General features: G+C 30.8%; 3 protein-coding genes across 5 annotated transcripts; 1 reads left to right on the top strand and 2 right to left on the bottom strand.

The window, feature by feature from the left end:
* Positions 1 to 943: 943 nt before the first annotated feature.
* Positions 944 to 2,623, bottom strand: LOC108777830 (tetratricopeptide repeat domain 19). The gene is made up of 4 exons (XM_018544805.1): positions 2,216 to 2,623; positions 1,747 to 2,009; positions 1,226 to 1,533; positions 944 to 1,143 (listed from the first exon to the last, which is right to left on the bottom strand). The coding sequence occupies exons 1-4, from the start codon at positions 2,591 to 2,593 to the stop codon at positions 944 to 946; spliced, it is 1,149 nt and encodes a 382-aa protein (XP_018400307.1). The 5' UTR covers positions 2,594 to 2,623.
* A 3-nt stretch (positions 2,624 to 2,626) lies between these two features.
* On the top strand, positions 2,627 to 13,953 carry LOC108777829 (transmembrane protein C9orf91 homolog). 3 transcript variants are annotated; one of them, XM_018544802.1, is made up of 7 exons: positions 2,627 to 2,992; positions 5,469 to 6,067; positions 6,645 to 7,025; positions 7,212 to 7,376; positions 10,273 to 10,468; positions 12,849 to 12,926; positions 13,771 to 13,953. In XM_018544802.1, the coding sequence occupies exons 1-6, from the start codon at positions 2,896 to 2,898 to the stop codon at positions 12,905 to 12,907; spliced, it is 1,497 nt and encodes a 498-aa protein (XP_018400304.1). In that variant the 5' UTR covers positions 2,627 to 2,895; the 3' UTR covers positions 12,908 to 12,926; positions 13,771 to 13,953. The 3 variants fall into 3 exon arrangements, with proteins under 3 accessions (XP_018400304.1, XP_018400306.1, XP_018400305.1); XM_018544803.1 differs by lacking the exon at positions 2,627 to 2,992 and adding an exon at positions 4,777 to 4,841; XM_018544804.1 differs by lacking the exons at positions 10,273 to 10,468; positions 13,771 to 13,953 and having other exon boundaries at positions 12,849 to 12,903.
* Positions 13,954 to 14,897: 944 nt separating this feature from the next.
* On the bottom strand, positions 14,898 to 16,145 carry LOC108777767 (uncharacterized). Its single transcript, XM_018544725.1, has 3 exons — positions 15,796 to 16,145; positions 15,407 to 15,612; positions 14,898 to 14,942 (listed from the first exon to the last, which is right to left on the bottom strand). Exons 1-3 carry the CDS (start codon positions 15,908 to 15,910, stop codon positions 14,898 to 14,900), a joined length of 366 nt encoding a protein of 121 aa, XP_018400227.1. The 5' UTR covers positions 15,911 to 16,145.
* Between the last annotated feature and the right edge of the window lie 64 nt (positions 16,146 to 16,209).

The raw sequence follows: 16,209 nt of genomic DNA on the forward strand, positions 1-16,209 counted from the left end.
TTACCGAGTAAAAAATGTAACTAGTTACAGTTACAGTTATCGCTTTTTAAAAGTAACTCGTTACAGTTACCGTTACTTGAAAAATAACTTTTCGTTACTTTTCCGTTACTTTTTTAAAATCCAAAAATGAAACAGTTTATTTCCGATATGAACGACGATGACAATGTAATTAAATGTATAAATATATATTAGAACAATACATAGATAAAACAAGATAAAAACAAACGACGTTTCGACACTTATTGTCATCGTCTTTTAAACTGTTTCGCTTTTGGGTTCATAGCCCTTCTCATTTTACTATTATTTAATTTATTTTTTAATTTTTTTTAAACACAATTTTGTAATTCTAAAACCTGTAAAATATGCAGCAAACTGAAATATTTGTATGTCCTATGTATTACATAGAAGATAGAAGTGTAAAATAATTACTGAATCATAACGGCCGAATGTCTAAGGGCTTTCAAGTCTTATTGATAAGCGCTATAAATAGCATGTATCCAATCGAACCGTGTTCAATCGTGTGTAAAGTAACGACAAAAGTAACTGTAAATTTCGTTACCGTTACCCAAAAAATGTAACTCGTTACCGTTACAGTTACCAAAAAAAGAAAGTAACGCAGTTACCAGTAAAGTTACCAAAAAAGTAACTTGTAACTGTAACTTCGTTACAAGTAACGAGTTACTTCCATTCCCTGTGAAAATATATAATATTACATCATATATTCCAGAAGTAAAACATATGTTTTTTTATATTAATGATTAGTCTGTTGAGTACCAAATAATAAATAGCTTATTTTATTTAAAAAATTGTATTTCCGTATTCATACATTAAATAATCATTAAAATTCTTTAAATATTTTTCTACATACATATATATTTACAATACTAATTCTCTAAATTTACATATTTTTAACAACTACATTGTCTAAGATAATCATAAGAATTTACAATGACAGTAATCTCTTTACTTCCTTGAGGCATTCATCTGCTTTTAATAAAGAGTCATTATCGTCTCTACTTTCAGCTATTTTTTTCCCTTGTTGACAACATTCTTTGGCTTCATTGTATAAACCTTTTTTTAGAAGCACACTTCCTAAATTCACATGAATTGAACCTAAGTCAACCATGTCAGGTAAGTTTTTCCCTAAAAATATTAAGTAGTATATTATATGAAATTACTAACTATAAAAGTCATAATTACATTGATACTCATTAATAACTATTACCTATTTTTGCTGCAGCAGATAAATATGTAATAGCTTCATCATATTCTTCTCGTATACAACAAATTGTTCCCAAATCATTAAGTAAAACAACAGTTTGTTCATGTGTTTCACCTTTCGTTTTTTTACATATTTCATAAGCTTGAAGAAGATAGTTCATAGCTTCGGCATATTGAGATTGTGAAAGTAACATTCTTGCGTACCAATCAAAAGTTATACCCTGTAGCAACACAGCGTCTTCATTATCAGGATCTTTTTGAACATGCAATTTTAAATGTTCCATACAAAATTTATAGCCCTGGTCTGCTTTCCTGTGTGAAATAAAAAATATATATATCTTATATATAATATACTATAATGTACTAATAACAAAAAGGAGAAATTAGAAAGAGTATGAAGGTTACAATCATTAAAATTTTTAATTTCTACTTTCTATATGTAATCTTTAAGAAAATATAAATTTTTTATTTCATATTATGTTTTATAAAAAACATAGTAAAATTATAACAAATTATATTGCTTACTTTGGCTCATCAAGATGTTCAAATACTTTGGCTATTTTCAGGCTTATATGAATGACTCGCATATCATCTTCTGTAGCTCCATTTGACATCAGTCTTTGCAAAACTACTAGAAATAATTTCTCTGCTTTGCTATATTTCCCAGTGTCAAAAGCAAGATTAGCCATTACGTCGTAGATATATGTAACAGCATCATAATGCTGTATAGTTTGTGCTTGACGTAACGCTAAGTGTAGCATTTGCTCTGCCTTATCATGTTCTCTCTTCTATAAAGGGAAAGCAAATATTGCTGAAACTGTATGAGATTCAAATGAAGATAATATCATTTTATTATTTAACATTTGTAAAAAATATCCATATATATATAGATATATGAATATTACCCGTAATATTTATATGTATTTAAAATATTCATTCTTACATAAATATTAACATATATAATAATCTCAATATAATGTGTGTGTATCTCTACCTGTATCAATAATACGGATCGTTTGATCGTCATAATGACTTCCGGGACTTCTTCGTCAGTACCCTCGATACCAAGAAGATAATTAACAATTAATGTAGGCAACGACACAGCGAGGAGCATTCTGCATTTTCTCTTCTGCGAATTGTGACTACCGTTGAATTGATATTTTTCTATCCTAGCGGTAAATCGCGGGAGCTTCACAAAAACATTCTTATACACATGTACATTACGTCGAGCGTTCAATGTCGAACGAATAAAATTAATATTTGACAGGACGTATCTCGACACGTGCGATACCGAATTTATACGGTACATTTTGACAAGCAGGTGAACTGTCAACACATCGGAATGCAGCAACAGCTGATTACCAGCCACCATAGCAGCAAGTGCACTTTCCGACACTTTGTTCTGTTCGTTCTGCTCCTTTCTTGGCGTTTTCGGCAACCAATGACACGACGGAGCATGAGCTGCTATTTCGGACAAGGGATGGTGTGATAATCGGGGCAAGACGGGAGCCATCCCACCATAGACATTTTGGTCTGTTTACGTCCATGACAGTCACGTGGGTAGTTATGTGAGAGCCGACATATTCGAGTTACGACAAAACAAAACTAGTTGAAGTCAAAAAACACTCTCTCGCTGCGATTATCGCCTACTTCTCGTAGAAAGGCTCCGTCTATATGTCGTTAGTTTTCGGCCCGAGCAGGCGAGCAGGTGTAACGCCAACCAATAGCAAAAAGCATTTTCCAATCCAAGTCGGTGCAAAATGCAAATCCAGTGAGCCGAAAAAGTTATTAGAATGATACAAAATTTCGAAACATTTTTGATTGGTCAATTAGTGAAACTCTTTCTTCTAATTGGTCAATCAAGAATAATATACGCCAAGAAATTTTTACTCGCCGTTATGCCGTTGTCGTTAAAAATGAAATTTGTCGACGAATTAACCGCCGTCAAGTTATTTTGTCTCAAACGCCGATGTTGATACGATATTTGATCATACAAAAGTCTATCATTGGGTCAAATCAGTATAAGGTTAGCAAAAAAACAGATGGAAATAAAATCGTAAGAGAAAAACATTTCTGCATAGAAACCAAAATTATAAATAAATAATGCCAACAGTTAATTTTTCAATTATTGGCATTATTTTAATTCAAAATAATCTTATTAAATTAATAATAGTGTTAATCATGGTGGAAGTAGGTGGAAGTATCATGGTGGTATACTTCCACCATGGTGTTAATGTGTGAAAATCAAATAAAATTTCATTAAAACAAGAGCATGATATATGTAGATATTTGTTTCATCAATAGTGTTATATTGAATTAATAAAATTAATTTTAATTAAAATAATGTTGATAGAGCTATTACAAGACGTTTTGCATTCTGACAATTAAGTGAGATGCAATTACGCTTTTATCTATAACCTGCATAAGCTCGAGACCGTGTTCTTTATTGAGTCTTGTTAACACACATTAAAAGTGAGGTTATATAACCCGTGCGATAACTTATTTAGGTCTGTTTTTTTATTTCTATACATTCATCTCTGAACTGGTGCAATAAGTTAAAGCGAAACGAACGTATATTTATTGTTCAGAGAAATAAAAAATAAACCTTATCACCAAAGTAGGTAAGTATAAATGACGTCATTATCTATAAAACTACAAAATACTCGTATACTAGACTTTATTTCGGTATCACTTGTGTAAAAATGGAAAGCGACTATTGATGCGATTATTCACTAGCTTTGCGTGCTTTAAAAAATATTTTAGGAAATAATATATTACATATCAACATTGATCCTTACTTTATCATCGATAAATACTCGCGCCATTTTTATGTGCGGATGACTTCGATCTTGGCTTTCTACCTCAATTGGCCTCAATTCCAATTAAATTGTAATTTCAATGACTAATTGAGAAATTAGCAAAACTGTAGATAACAAAATTAGATTAACTGACTTCGATCACTACATTATAGCTTTTTGTACTTTTATTTATTATTATATTTTAGAATATATATAGTATATCTGTCAAATATAATCCTATATATATATAAGAATAAAAATTCGTACAGGTATATATATCTTCCGTTTCAAGGCGCATTAGACCGTGCATAATCAGATGTAAATAATCCTGTTACGTGTGATGTAACTCCGACGAGATATATATAACGTCACAAGTGTAATTGAGTGTAATCAGAATGCAAATAACTGCCGCACACAAGTATGTGCGAGATAATAAAAACAGGTGGATTCGAAGCTCCCCTTTCTGAATTATATGTCAAATCGATTCGCGATCATTTAAATTCGCGAAAGAGATTTAATTAACGAGCGAGCCGCTCGCACACGGTTCGCGTTGCACGAACGTGACGGGGACGTTCGCGCTACAGGTATGCACGCGCGCGTGGTCGCACGCATGCAGGTGTACGACACTGTACAACACCCCGTGCACGCATAGCGCACGCACATACATGCGCCTACGTTTCGCGTCGCGCCTACCTCCTCACACCTCCCTGCGACTCCCACCATCGCCACGACCATCGACGGTTCCCCCTTACACCTTGATTTCGTGATTCGTCGCGCACCTCTTTGGCTCGTGCGGGCATGAGACAGGCCGCATCACCTCAGGTATGTTTTTCTTTTCTGGCGTGTCGTTGGTGGTGTTGCTCGCGATTCCACGTTTCTTATCTTCTCGGTTCGCACGATTTTCCTACGTCTTTTTCGCCCTTTCCCCATCGCGGACGGTGTCCAGCGCGCGCGAAATCTCGTCCCGTCCCGTTTAGGACACTCCAGAGGGTCCATCACGCGAAACCTGATGCACCCGACAGGGATTTCCGCTCTCCACACGAGTATCGCGCTAGTTCGAGGACGATCGTTCCGATCGGGATCTCTCGTCGATATCCACGTGAGAGACAGCCTCGCGTCTTGGGATTCCATATCCGGGGACACTCCCTTTTGGCCGAGCGAAATCGGCGGAGCCGTACCTACGTGCCGACGAGCGCCGACGAGTACCGATTAAACGCATCGCTAATGAGTTAACAAGGTCGAAAATTAGAGTACGAAACGACAGTCTTTATGAGACTATATCATTTCAAATCGCGCTAATATTTGTATATATACACATTTGTTTTTAATATTAATTTTATATTTTTCAAATATCTTCAAAATTTATTTATCTATGATAACCAATTTTTTGATATCTCTGAAATACCTCTAAACGTCTTAGAAGATATGTGTATTACTTTTTTTTTTTAGTCATGAGTTCCGGAGATACAGCTGACACAACTGATAATGCGGCGGCAGCTGATTCCTTTGGCGTAGCTGCCCAAACGAATTGGGTCCAATTTGAGGAGGAGACAGATTCGAAAGAAGCTACCGATGTCAAAAGAAAAGCCGACAACAGTAGCGTACCCGCCGTAATAAAGCCCGAGTCGGTTACCGTACAGGTCGACAAAATCGGTAAAAGTATTGACCCACCTGATATTAATAGTAAGGAAACCAATGAGTATAGAGGTGCTGTGATAGCAACCGAATCCGTCCAGATTAACTTAGATAGATCAGGTTTAAGTCGTTCTATCACGTCCGAGACTCCGGATCTTAAATTACCATCTGACGTTCGAGCGTCAGAAGTCAAGAGCGCTTCTTTGAAGACCATTGATCTGAGGGACGTGTCCAATGGAAGAAATGCACCGAGTAACGTTATCAACACGTCGATTGGAAACATCAGGCAGGGTTTTGCCAATGGCGATACTATAGTTACTCTTCTGCCAGTAAATACGAAGTGGCCCTGGATTACTCCGGCCAGATTCAGACCGGAATTAGTGCCGGAAGAATTGATGGCACAAGGATTAACCGTACGTGTAATTTATATCTTTTTCTCTTTCTCGACAGCGTGAATCGAGCTTTGACCTCTTAATTTCGTTGTAGCTGTAACTTTTACGAAAAAAGTTGTAAGCTTCTTGAAGTACCTTCTTGAAGTATTGAATTTTGTTTTTAGAGTAAAATCTACTTATCATTTTTGGACGTTTTCTGTTCTCCAAGAGATAGTATCGCGACTTGTTATCTTGAGATTAATTTTATGTTAGAGTTTTGTCATAATGGAATCTCTTCCCACTTGTAATTTCTAATGTTATATGTACATACTGGTATGGTATTTCTAGAAAACGAATTCAAAATTTTTCTTGACAAACGACTGTTTTAGCATTGAGCATGGCAATTTATTCGTGTTATTCTAATATTATATATATCGTGATTTTATTTTTAAAATTTTTATTTTACTTTTAATAAAATACAAAATTTTCAGTATATGATTAAAATATAAGATGTGATTTAAAGTATTAAAATAATTAAGAGAAATACAAGCTCACACTTTTTTTATGCACTCTAAAGAAATTAAATGATCAGCAGTTTAATAAAATAGATACATTGCAGCTTACAGTGGAAGATTATGTTCACATAATGGAATTACTTGTGAACGATGTACGCTTCAATATGTATAACATATGCTATAAAAGGATTCTCGTCCTTTGGATATTCACCGCCTTTGTTGTACTGCTTGGTTTATTATTCTCCGGCGTGACTGGCCTCACTTTATTCGGATTGGGTGTTATGTGGTTAATCTTGAACGCAGCTGCAATATTCTTCTGCATGTTTATCAAAATAAAGCTCAATCACAACCTTGAGAAATGTATGGCTCAAGTTAACAAACATTTATTAAGACATAAAATATTATTGGGATTAGATGATAGAGGAAAGATCTCCTGCCACAAAGTTAATCTATGTTTCATATACTTTGATACAACGGATTGCATTGTAAGTGAAGCTTTTATTCAAATAAAATTTAATTATTTGTTTTTTAAAGTAATATAAAATGATATAAGAGAATGCTCTCTTTTTTTAGATAAATATTCGTGTAACACTATAAACGCTATCTCTTTATTATACATTTTTCAAAATATTTACATTATCTAATTAATATAATGGTTTATTTTGTGGCAGAAAAAGCTACAGGAAGTAATAGAACGGGAAGAACGTGAAGGCAGAATAATTGGCGATGATGCAAACGATATAAATCGGCAACGAGAATTACAACAGCGTATGGATATTGACGACAGTGACATTGTTATACAAGGCAGCACCACTACAAGAATCTCTCGTAAACAGGTAAATGCCCAATCTCTTAAGTTTAATCTTTTAGATTTACTTTTTATATTTCTCTATGTTCTTAAAGTTCTTTCAATTTTATTTTTTTTCAAAAATTTTTTTTTATAATTCAAATTTTCTTAATTTTACATTGACGTTCTTAGTATTGTATTAATTAGGCTAAATGTTGAGAAGCTAAAAATAAAAGTACTATTTCTTTATTTGTAAATCGACAATACGTGAAATAAGATAAAAAGTTCAGTTTTACATTCATTCTTTTTAGTAGATAAAAAATGTAAAAATAAGATAAAAACGTAGCACAGGAGTGTATGCAAGATATGGATGGATGTGGATGGTTAAGTTATTACTGTAAACCAAGTCCCCTTCTTGGTTATTTTTGTAAAGGTGTAATGAATAAAATTCTAAGTAAATAATATTCATCCATTCTTTTTAGTTTTACTTTCTACATTAATCTTTTTCAAAAAAGTACAGTTTGAATTATAGGTACAGACCGTAGATGAAAATTTTCATATGTGACATTGGAGCATCTTTAGCTCTTCAACATACAAGCCTTAGTTGCTATATAAATTCGGTTTATGCGAAATGCGATGTTACTGACTTCAATAAGTTATATTAAATATTTTGTTGTGCATTATATTAAACTACCAGGGTAAAAACGAACAAGTATTCTGCCGTTATGTGCAACGTTGGGCGAAGGATTACTTACGTCGACGTTTGGATTGGACAGTTGACGAGGAGGGTGGAAATCCTTCTTCGCCACGTCATTTAGCATCCGCTCTGTGTCCTTGTCAATATATAGAGGAATGGTTACGTAATAAGCCACGTGTTCAAGGCAGAGACTTTTGTCCTAGGTGGAGTAGCTTTCTCAGAGACAGAGGCATTTGAGAAATATGATTATATTCCATGCTGCTTATGAAAAGATACACATGCTGTTTCACAATTGGTCGTGCACAAAAATTGCAGAAATTTTATATAATAATTTTTCCCACAATTCTTTGTTTAAGAGTTATATTTAACATACATTTGTAAAAGTGGCCATCTTTTTATATAGAAACTGCTGAACGCACAATATATGGACGCAACTTTTGATTTAAATATCAAACATTTGTTGTATATAAACAAATTTTAAAAGAACTTTCTTTTTTTAAATTTTGTTGAAACTAACTTTTGATATGCTTACAAGCATAGTGATGTAGTTACTTTGTTGTATTATTTTTAGAATTATGTTTACTGATTTTATGTCATTTATATACATTTAATTTTAAAATATTTTTTTTTGAATGTACTTAACATTTTATTTAAAAATATTAAGGTATTATGGACAACTTACATGATAAGTAGCAATCCGGCTTAAAGAGAGATATTGAAATTAATAATTAGAGAGTTATATAGAATAGAACGGGTTATATAGAATTTTTCGTTTTCAGATCAAAACTCATTTACATTCCATTTAACGCTAAATGTGGTATTCATATATTTTACTCATAAGATAAAGATTATATTCAATCCTGAAGATCATCACATTTAACGTTAAAATTGACAATAGATCTGTGGCTTATTGTTAACATAATCTATAGAGATAAATAATGATGGATATAATTTTTATTTTATTTCAATCTATTCAGCATTCCAGCAAATTGTTTCTTTTAAGAAACAAATAGTGCACAAATTTTTAGGGCTAACTTTTATCAAGCTTTCCTATTTATTTTGGTAAATGCTATATCAGTATTCTCCTCTTTTTACTAATAATTTTTTGATAGTACTCCAATTATATTCGACCATCTTGATCTTGATATATATATATATATAAATATAAAATGTGTGTGTGTAATATTTATATATAACACAAATATATACCTGTAAAATGGTGAGCAAATAATCTTTAATTTATAATGAATAATTTGTAATAACGGTGAAAACACTTTTATGATAGAAAGTCATTATCAAGTATAATAGTCAGTCAGAGACATAATTAGCATACACATGATGATATGTTTACGAATTGTATTATATTATATTATAAAGAATATTACTTATAATATCAGTTTTCAACAGTTATACATATATGAATAATAGAAATATATAACATTGATACTTGCAAGATTGTATTTTAACATAAAATATGTCAAATTACAAATAAAAACGGGCTAATGAGAGTCAAACAGCGATACTTGGTGCGAATTAATGATTAATATTTTATAATTAAAAATAAAGGACTCTTCATATAAAAATAATAATTAACAAGATGAAGGACAATAAGAGTCAATTCGTAATTAAACAAGAAAGCGATTGTAACATTAAGAATATAATATGAATTTAAATATGTATATACATCAAACTACTAAAAGAGAATAAAAGAGCTTAGCCGCTTTTGATATGTAATATTAAAATATCAGTTAATATAATATAAGAAAATCGCTCAGTATATATGCCGTGACACGTTTCGACTCTTGGTTCGAGTTCTCTTCAGACGTTCAACAAAGAACGAATCTTTTACTTCATGACTATACTGTTTGAATGAGGATGAAGGAACTACCACTCTCTGGTCCAGTCATAGAAGATAACTAGTTTTAATATTATATTGGTCAGATCACTGAAGATGGCTCAGAGCGAAGCCGAAACGTCTGAAATATTATTATAAGTATTATTTTAACAAAATATTAATCATTAATTTGCACACCAAGTACCGCTGTTTGACTCTCATTAGCCCGTTTTTATTTGTAATTTGACATTCTCGAGAGTTCTATTTTTATATTATTTTATTTATAAAATTTGTATCTAACATGAAACAATAATTTGAGTTTTTTGATGGAAAATTAAAAGGTGGAAGAAAAATCACACATTATTTTGCGTGAAGTAAAGAGTTCTACTGAATGATGATGGTGTGTGTTGACAGGAACGGGCGGAGTTGCTGTTGCTGAGATATGCGTCTCGATGGGCACGTCACTTCGTGCGTCGCAGACTTGATCTGGTTATAGACTCGCAGGAACGTGATAGAGGTGTTATGGGTCTGTCTGTTCCACCGCGCCATTGTGTCTCCGCCCGTTGCCCTTGTCAATTCATTGAGGACCATCTCAAACACAAGCCGAGAGGCAAGTTGACGTTACGTAAATTCTTTCTAATGCCAGACTTCACTAGATGACTGCCAATGGAGACTGATATCACTTTTAAAAAAGGCACTTTAAAATCTTACAATAAAAATCTTGAGAGAAATTATGCTGATGTGTTTCTGACACTTCAATCGATTTAATGTTGTATAGTCAAGTTGTTATGAAATGACCTATTCAAAACAATCAATTTTTTTAAATTACAATGTTAGGTAGATTATAAGCGCAATATAATAAATGATTACATTATTGATATAGTAGATATTGCAGGATAATCCATTTAGGGCCGATTGTTCCATCTTTTGGTAAAGTTTACCTGTTAGGTAAGTAGCAAGACTACCCAATCACGTGCGTGGATTGCCAGATTTACCTAACAGGTAAACTTTACCGAAAGATGGAACAGTTGACCCTTATTCTTTTAATACTTTTTTAAATCGTATTTTTTATTATTATATGTATAGCAGTAATGGAATGCAATTATATAATGATGAAAAATTTATATATGCATCGAAAATTGTCGTACCATAAAAATACAAAATGAACACATGATATATTTTTATTAATAATATATACACGTTTCTAATCGAATAAAATTTATTCATGACTTCTAATGATCATAAATTGAGATTGCATATCTTATTATGTCACATTCCATGTACTGATCATTTATTGAAAAATTAATGCATTCAGATATTAATATATCACAAAAAATGTTTCTTATAGTATATTTGTTATTTAATATTTTTTATCTGTGTTTTCTTATACTTTTTGTATGTATACACACACACACACACACACACACACACACACACACACACACACACACACACACACACACACATATATTCACATATCACGTCATTTATGTGTAGCTTTGCTTTTATTTGCACTACAATCTTCGGAAAACTTTTTTAACTTTTATAATATTCGTAGATATCCATATCGCGAATTTAAAAAAATTTTCGTCCATAATTAGCAGTTATGCTTGACATTGTCATTAAGTAACATATTAAATTACACATGTATATCATTATATACATCATATCATATACATTATATGATAATATATGTTGTTTTATAGCTTCGAAAACATAGATTTGAAAAGTGCTAAAAATAAAGAAAAAACGTCTCGATTATACTTTTCAGAAATCTTAAATTGCGTAGAGTTCAGACTCATTGAACAAAACATGCATTATAAGATATTAATTAAAGTAAACAAAATTGTTCACCATTTTAAAGGTTGTTATCAATTAAAAAATGTTAGAGCCTATATAACGTTATTACTCTTCTTTTCTAAGGTACACACAACTTGCGTCTTGTTTATTTGTGACTAATATAATTTAATTAAAGATTTTGTCATTATTTAAGATTGGGACTTTTGTAAGAAGTAATAGTACTGATAAGGACTAAAATACCGAATGGCACTATCGTACTTGATGTACTATCGTCGCGTTTATCTCAGTTCTACTTCCAGGTTAAAAGAGAACTTTTATTATTATATTTTCGAGCCTTTTTTATTACATTTGCCATAAGTTTGAAGAAAGACACTATAATTTTTTTAATAGTATGAGATTTGTACTAAAGACAGGGTATATCGTGCACATATATAGATTAATATTTAAGTAGAATCAACAATATGAAATGTGTATTGTTTGATTATAAGAATAATGAAATCCCTCTGACAAGACAATAAATCTAATAATTATTTGATGTTAATGTTTTTAAAAATATTAATTTTTTAGATTAAACATTATACACAATTGTTTTTTTTTTTTTTGATGCAATCGTACATGTACAATTATAAAGAGCAGTTAATTATGATGAAATTATTATTCAATGATAATAGTCAACGTTACGAGATGATTTACTTTCAATTTTATACATATTATAAATACTGCACAATGATTGCTGCACAAATTATCAATACATTGTAAGCATCATTATCGCATGCGCGATTTTATATACTAGGTATATCATATACATGATATCAAATTTGCATATTTGTTCTAATCCGTCCTAAATCTGCATAGATATAAGTCGTAATTAAGAAGATGTAATATACTTTTATATGGTGTTTATGTAGTACTTATTACAGAATCCACCACAAAATTGTAATTGTACAGAACCGCCGATATCCCTATATACAAACTGTAAAGCACTTTTATATGATTGTTAAAAATGTTGTGGAATAAAAATATATACATATGTCTATTCTTTACCAATGTCGTGTACTTTTATGTAAAACTATAAAACAACGATTGAACGTTGATCTTTTTAATTTTATAGTCTCGGAGCTATTAATTTTCGTGTAGTATATATTAATATGTAACTAACATACTAATCTTGAGGGATTCCTTGCATGCAGCCGGACGGAAGATGATGAATCTCAATATATTACCTCATCCGCATATCATCAGCACGTAATAATAATTTCTAATATTATGTAAGTATTACATCATGCAAGTTTTACTCATATTTTAGTGAAAATAATTTCAATACATTTAATAAAACGTAAAAAATATATTAGCTTCTAGCACAATTAAATTAGTTATTAAGTTTGAAAGCACTTAACATATCAAAGCAAAAATTGAAACTAAATTTAGATGCACTTTGAATAGATGAATATTTTTTCTTGTACAATATCTAATTTGGTAAGAGGTTCTTATATGTCGTGTGTTTTAACAAGAGGAAACTATCACTATTATTACCATATTAATTTTATGGCCAATTACTTTCGCATGCATGGTTATTTGGAAGTTTGTGCATTTAATAACACTTCAAAATAATAAAAGAGAAAACATTTTTTAAATTACAATCCTGTTTGCCTTTTACGTTGCATTATTCTATTGTAGTATTTTCGGAATTCTTCTTCATACAAATCTCTTTATTTTCTTTTTTTTTTTTTTCGAGTATTAAGCATAGCTAACAAATTCTACTAACATATAAAATAATTGATTTTATTTAAAATAAATAACATTTTATCTTGTTGAATATTATACTACGATTGTATTTAATTTAAACTTATATATCTTTTTTATTGTCAAGAAAATGAAATCTAAGTATGCCATTTATACATAATATTTATACATAAACTAACGTTTTTGTTGTTTCACTAATACATTTTTTATAAATTTGTACTGACACACATGAATTTATTATATATGGTGATTTTTTTTTGAAGATGTAAAGGAGGTGCTATTATGAGCCATAAGTCAGGGTATCCATTACATTTGCATCCTTGTTATTATTAACATATATTAATCTATCTCTCAACATGATTTTTCTAGGGTATCCACCAGGATTTACATGGTGTGCCTACCTTAGTGAACCTGTGAGCCGATTTGACATGGTACCAAGTTTTTCCAATTAAATAGTTTCTGTCCTTACAGATCGTGTTAATACAATGTCGTTTAAATTTATATAATAGACAGATGAGCTATATATCAAAATAAGATATACCATTATATGTACAGAGAAAGCTATTTATGCGTTAATTTAATTATATATCTTTTATTCGCGCATTTATTTAGAATAGCTACTTAAGCGAAAATTATCTATTATAAAATTTTATAATATACATATATATATTTTTTATAACCATATTCTTTGATATTAATAATAATTAATTTGTTTTCGAACTTTTGATTGTTTAATATTATTTTTGATATATATTGCTCAGTGGTATATAGTGATTTAGTGATTTAAAGTATTGGTTAAAACTGTTTGATCTCTTCTTCGGAAACTATTCGCAGAAGTAATGAAATAATTTTCTGAAATAGTTATGCGCACGAGACAGTATTATAAGAATTATATAAATTAATCGTATCGATATATTTTTGTTGTATAAGGTATAATTATATGCAGAGAAAGAGAGAAATAGTCATACGTTTAACAGGCAATACTCGGTAATCTCTATTAATCAAAGAGTTATAAAAGAAAATTCAAATAAAGGATATACTGTTTCATTAAAAAATTATACTAATTGTAAGTGCTAGAAAAAATATTTAAAAATGTGTACGAAAAAATATATAATAATCTGTTTTTATCATGTTATTTGGTGTGTGTTCCAAAATTGACTGCCAGTACTGAAAATCTATAGTGCTCGTGACATGAACTATAGATTTTCAGTACTGGCAGTCAATTTTGGAACACAGCCTTAATTAAGCGTGATGCAGTTCAATTTTTATCTAAAACTTTATGATAACTGTTTGAATAACTGAGGCTACCGTACGGTTCCTTTTAATTGAGCTACTTTATATCTTTAAGAAATATAAAAATATATTGTAAGAATAATTTGTAAGTTTTTACATGCAAGGAGCAAAAGGAAATCATAAATCTTTATAAGTGTTATCCATCACGATAAATGTGATAAATTATATTTATCGTAGCATTGTGCTACAAGTAGTACTAGGTGTTAAGTTATTACTTGTGCCTTGTTATAGATTTCATTGGGATTGATCTATGAAATAATATCATTATAACGTATCAATCTGTGTAATCGGTGTACTGTTCAGTGTACTAATATATATGAATATGCGTACATGAATGCGTATCAATATTAAGAATATAAAGAAATTATTGATAAAGATTTTATTCAATACTTATTATAGATGATATAATTATTTATCTTGTATCATATATAAAATATCAGTAAATGTTTTTTTCATATGAATTCAATTTATTTGTAATAGTTACCAATTAAAAATATATTTTATATAGTAGATATATTCATCTACTTATTTTAAGTAAGCAAGAGCTCCAGAGAAAGGTATATAAAACATATATTAGCAAAAAATTAACAATGATGAAAATTTTATGAAATAAATAAGTGTATTTTAAAATAATTTCTCTATTTGAGACTATTGAAACAATGCAATGTGATTACTGAATACACCTTTACAAATATTTATTTCCTCAAGTTACCAGAGCAGCTTCTGCCTGTTTCCTAATGTCATCCGCGAGCCTCTTTATTTCTTCATTATTTGCATGCATTTGATGACTTTCTTTCTTTAAGATACATTCCAACTGCTTTAACTGCTGTTTGGTAGTCAAATATGTTTTCACTTGTTTGTATATATCGTCAGTGTTATTAACTCTCGTTGAACTATAAGATTCTTTCATACACTCATCTGAAATAACATTTGTAAGAATAATCTACCAATTCGTTTAAACGATCGTTCGGTAAACGAATACAAAAAAAATTAAACGCGAGTTAATTCCACAGACTTTACTTGATATGCCTTACGAGAGAAGATTCTTAATTGAGTGACAGTATAAATGGTTTTAATCATAAATACTGCAAGTGTTTTTACTTGCGATTTTAAACGCCACGTCGTCCACTACGGCTCTATCGAGATCTTCTAGCATGTGTTCATGGCTTGGCATGTGAGGCCTCGCTGGCAAGCTGTTTTTCTTGTTAGTAAACATTATCGAAACAATCAAGATATAAGGATCAAAATGCCAATTTTATCCCTTATATTAAATCACCGCGTTAAATATCTTGTTCAAAAATGAAGATTGTAGATTTGTCTCTTCTAGCTAAACTGTCTCCATAAATATGGAATTGTATGGAATCGGACGTAGACAGATGTCAGATGTTGCTGTTTTCGTCATACAACACTTTATTTAGCTAGTATAAACTTTTTACACTTTTTCCTCTTTCTCCTTTTCTCTCTCTCGTCTAAATATGTATTCGTTTCCTTTTAAGTGCAGAAAGTGTAACTACG

Source organism: Cyphomyrmex costatus, unplaced genomic scaffold (genome assembly GCF_001594065.2).
Source record: "Cyphomyrmex costatus isolate MS0001 unplaced genomic scaffold, Ccosl1.0 scaffold467, whole genome shotgun sequence".
NCBI classification, from domain to species: domain Eukaryota; kingdom Metazoa; phylum Arthropoda; class Insecta; order Hymenoptera; family Formicidae; genus Cyphomyrmex; species Cyphomyrmex costatus.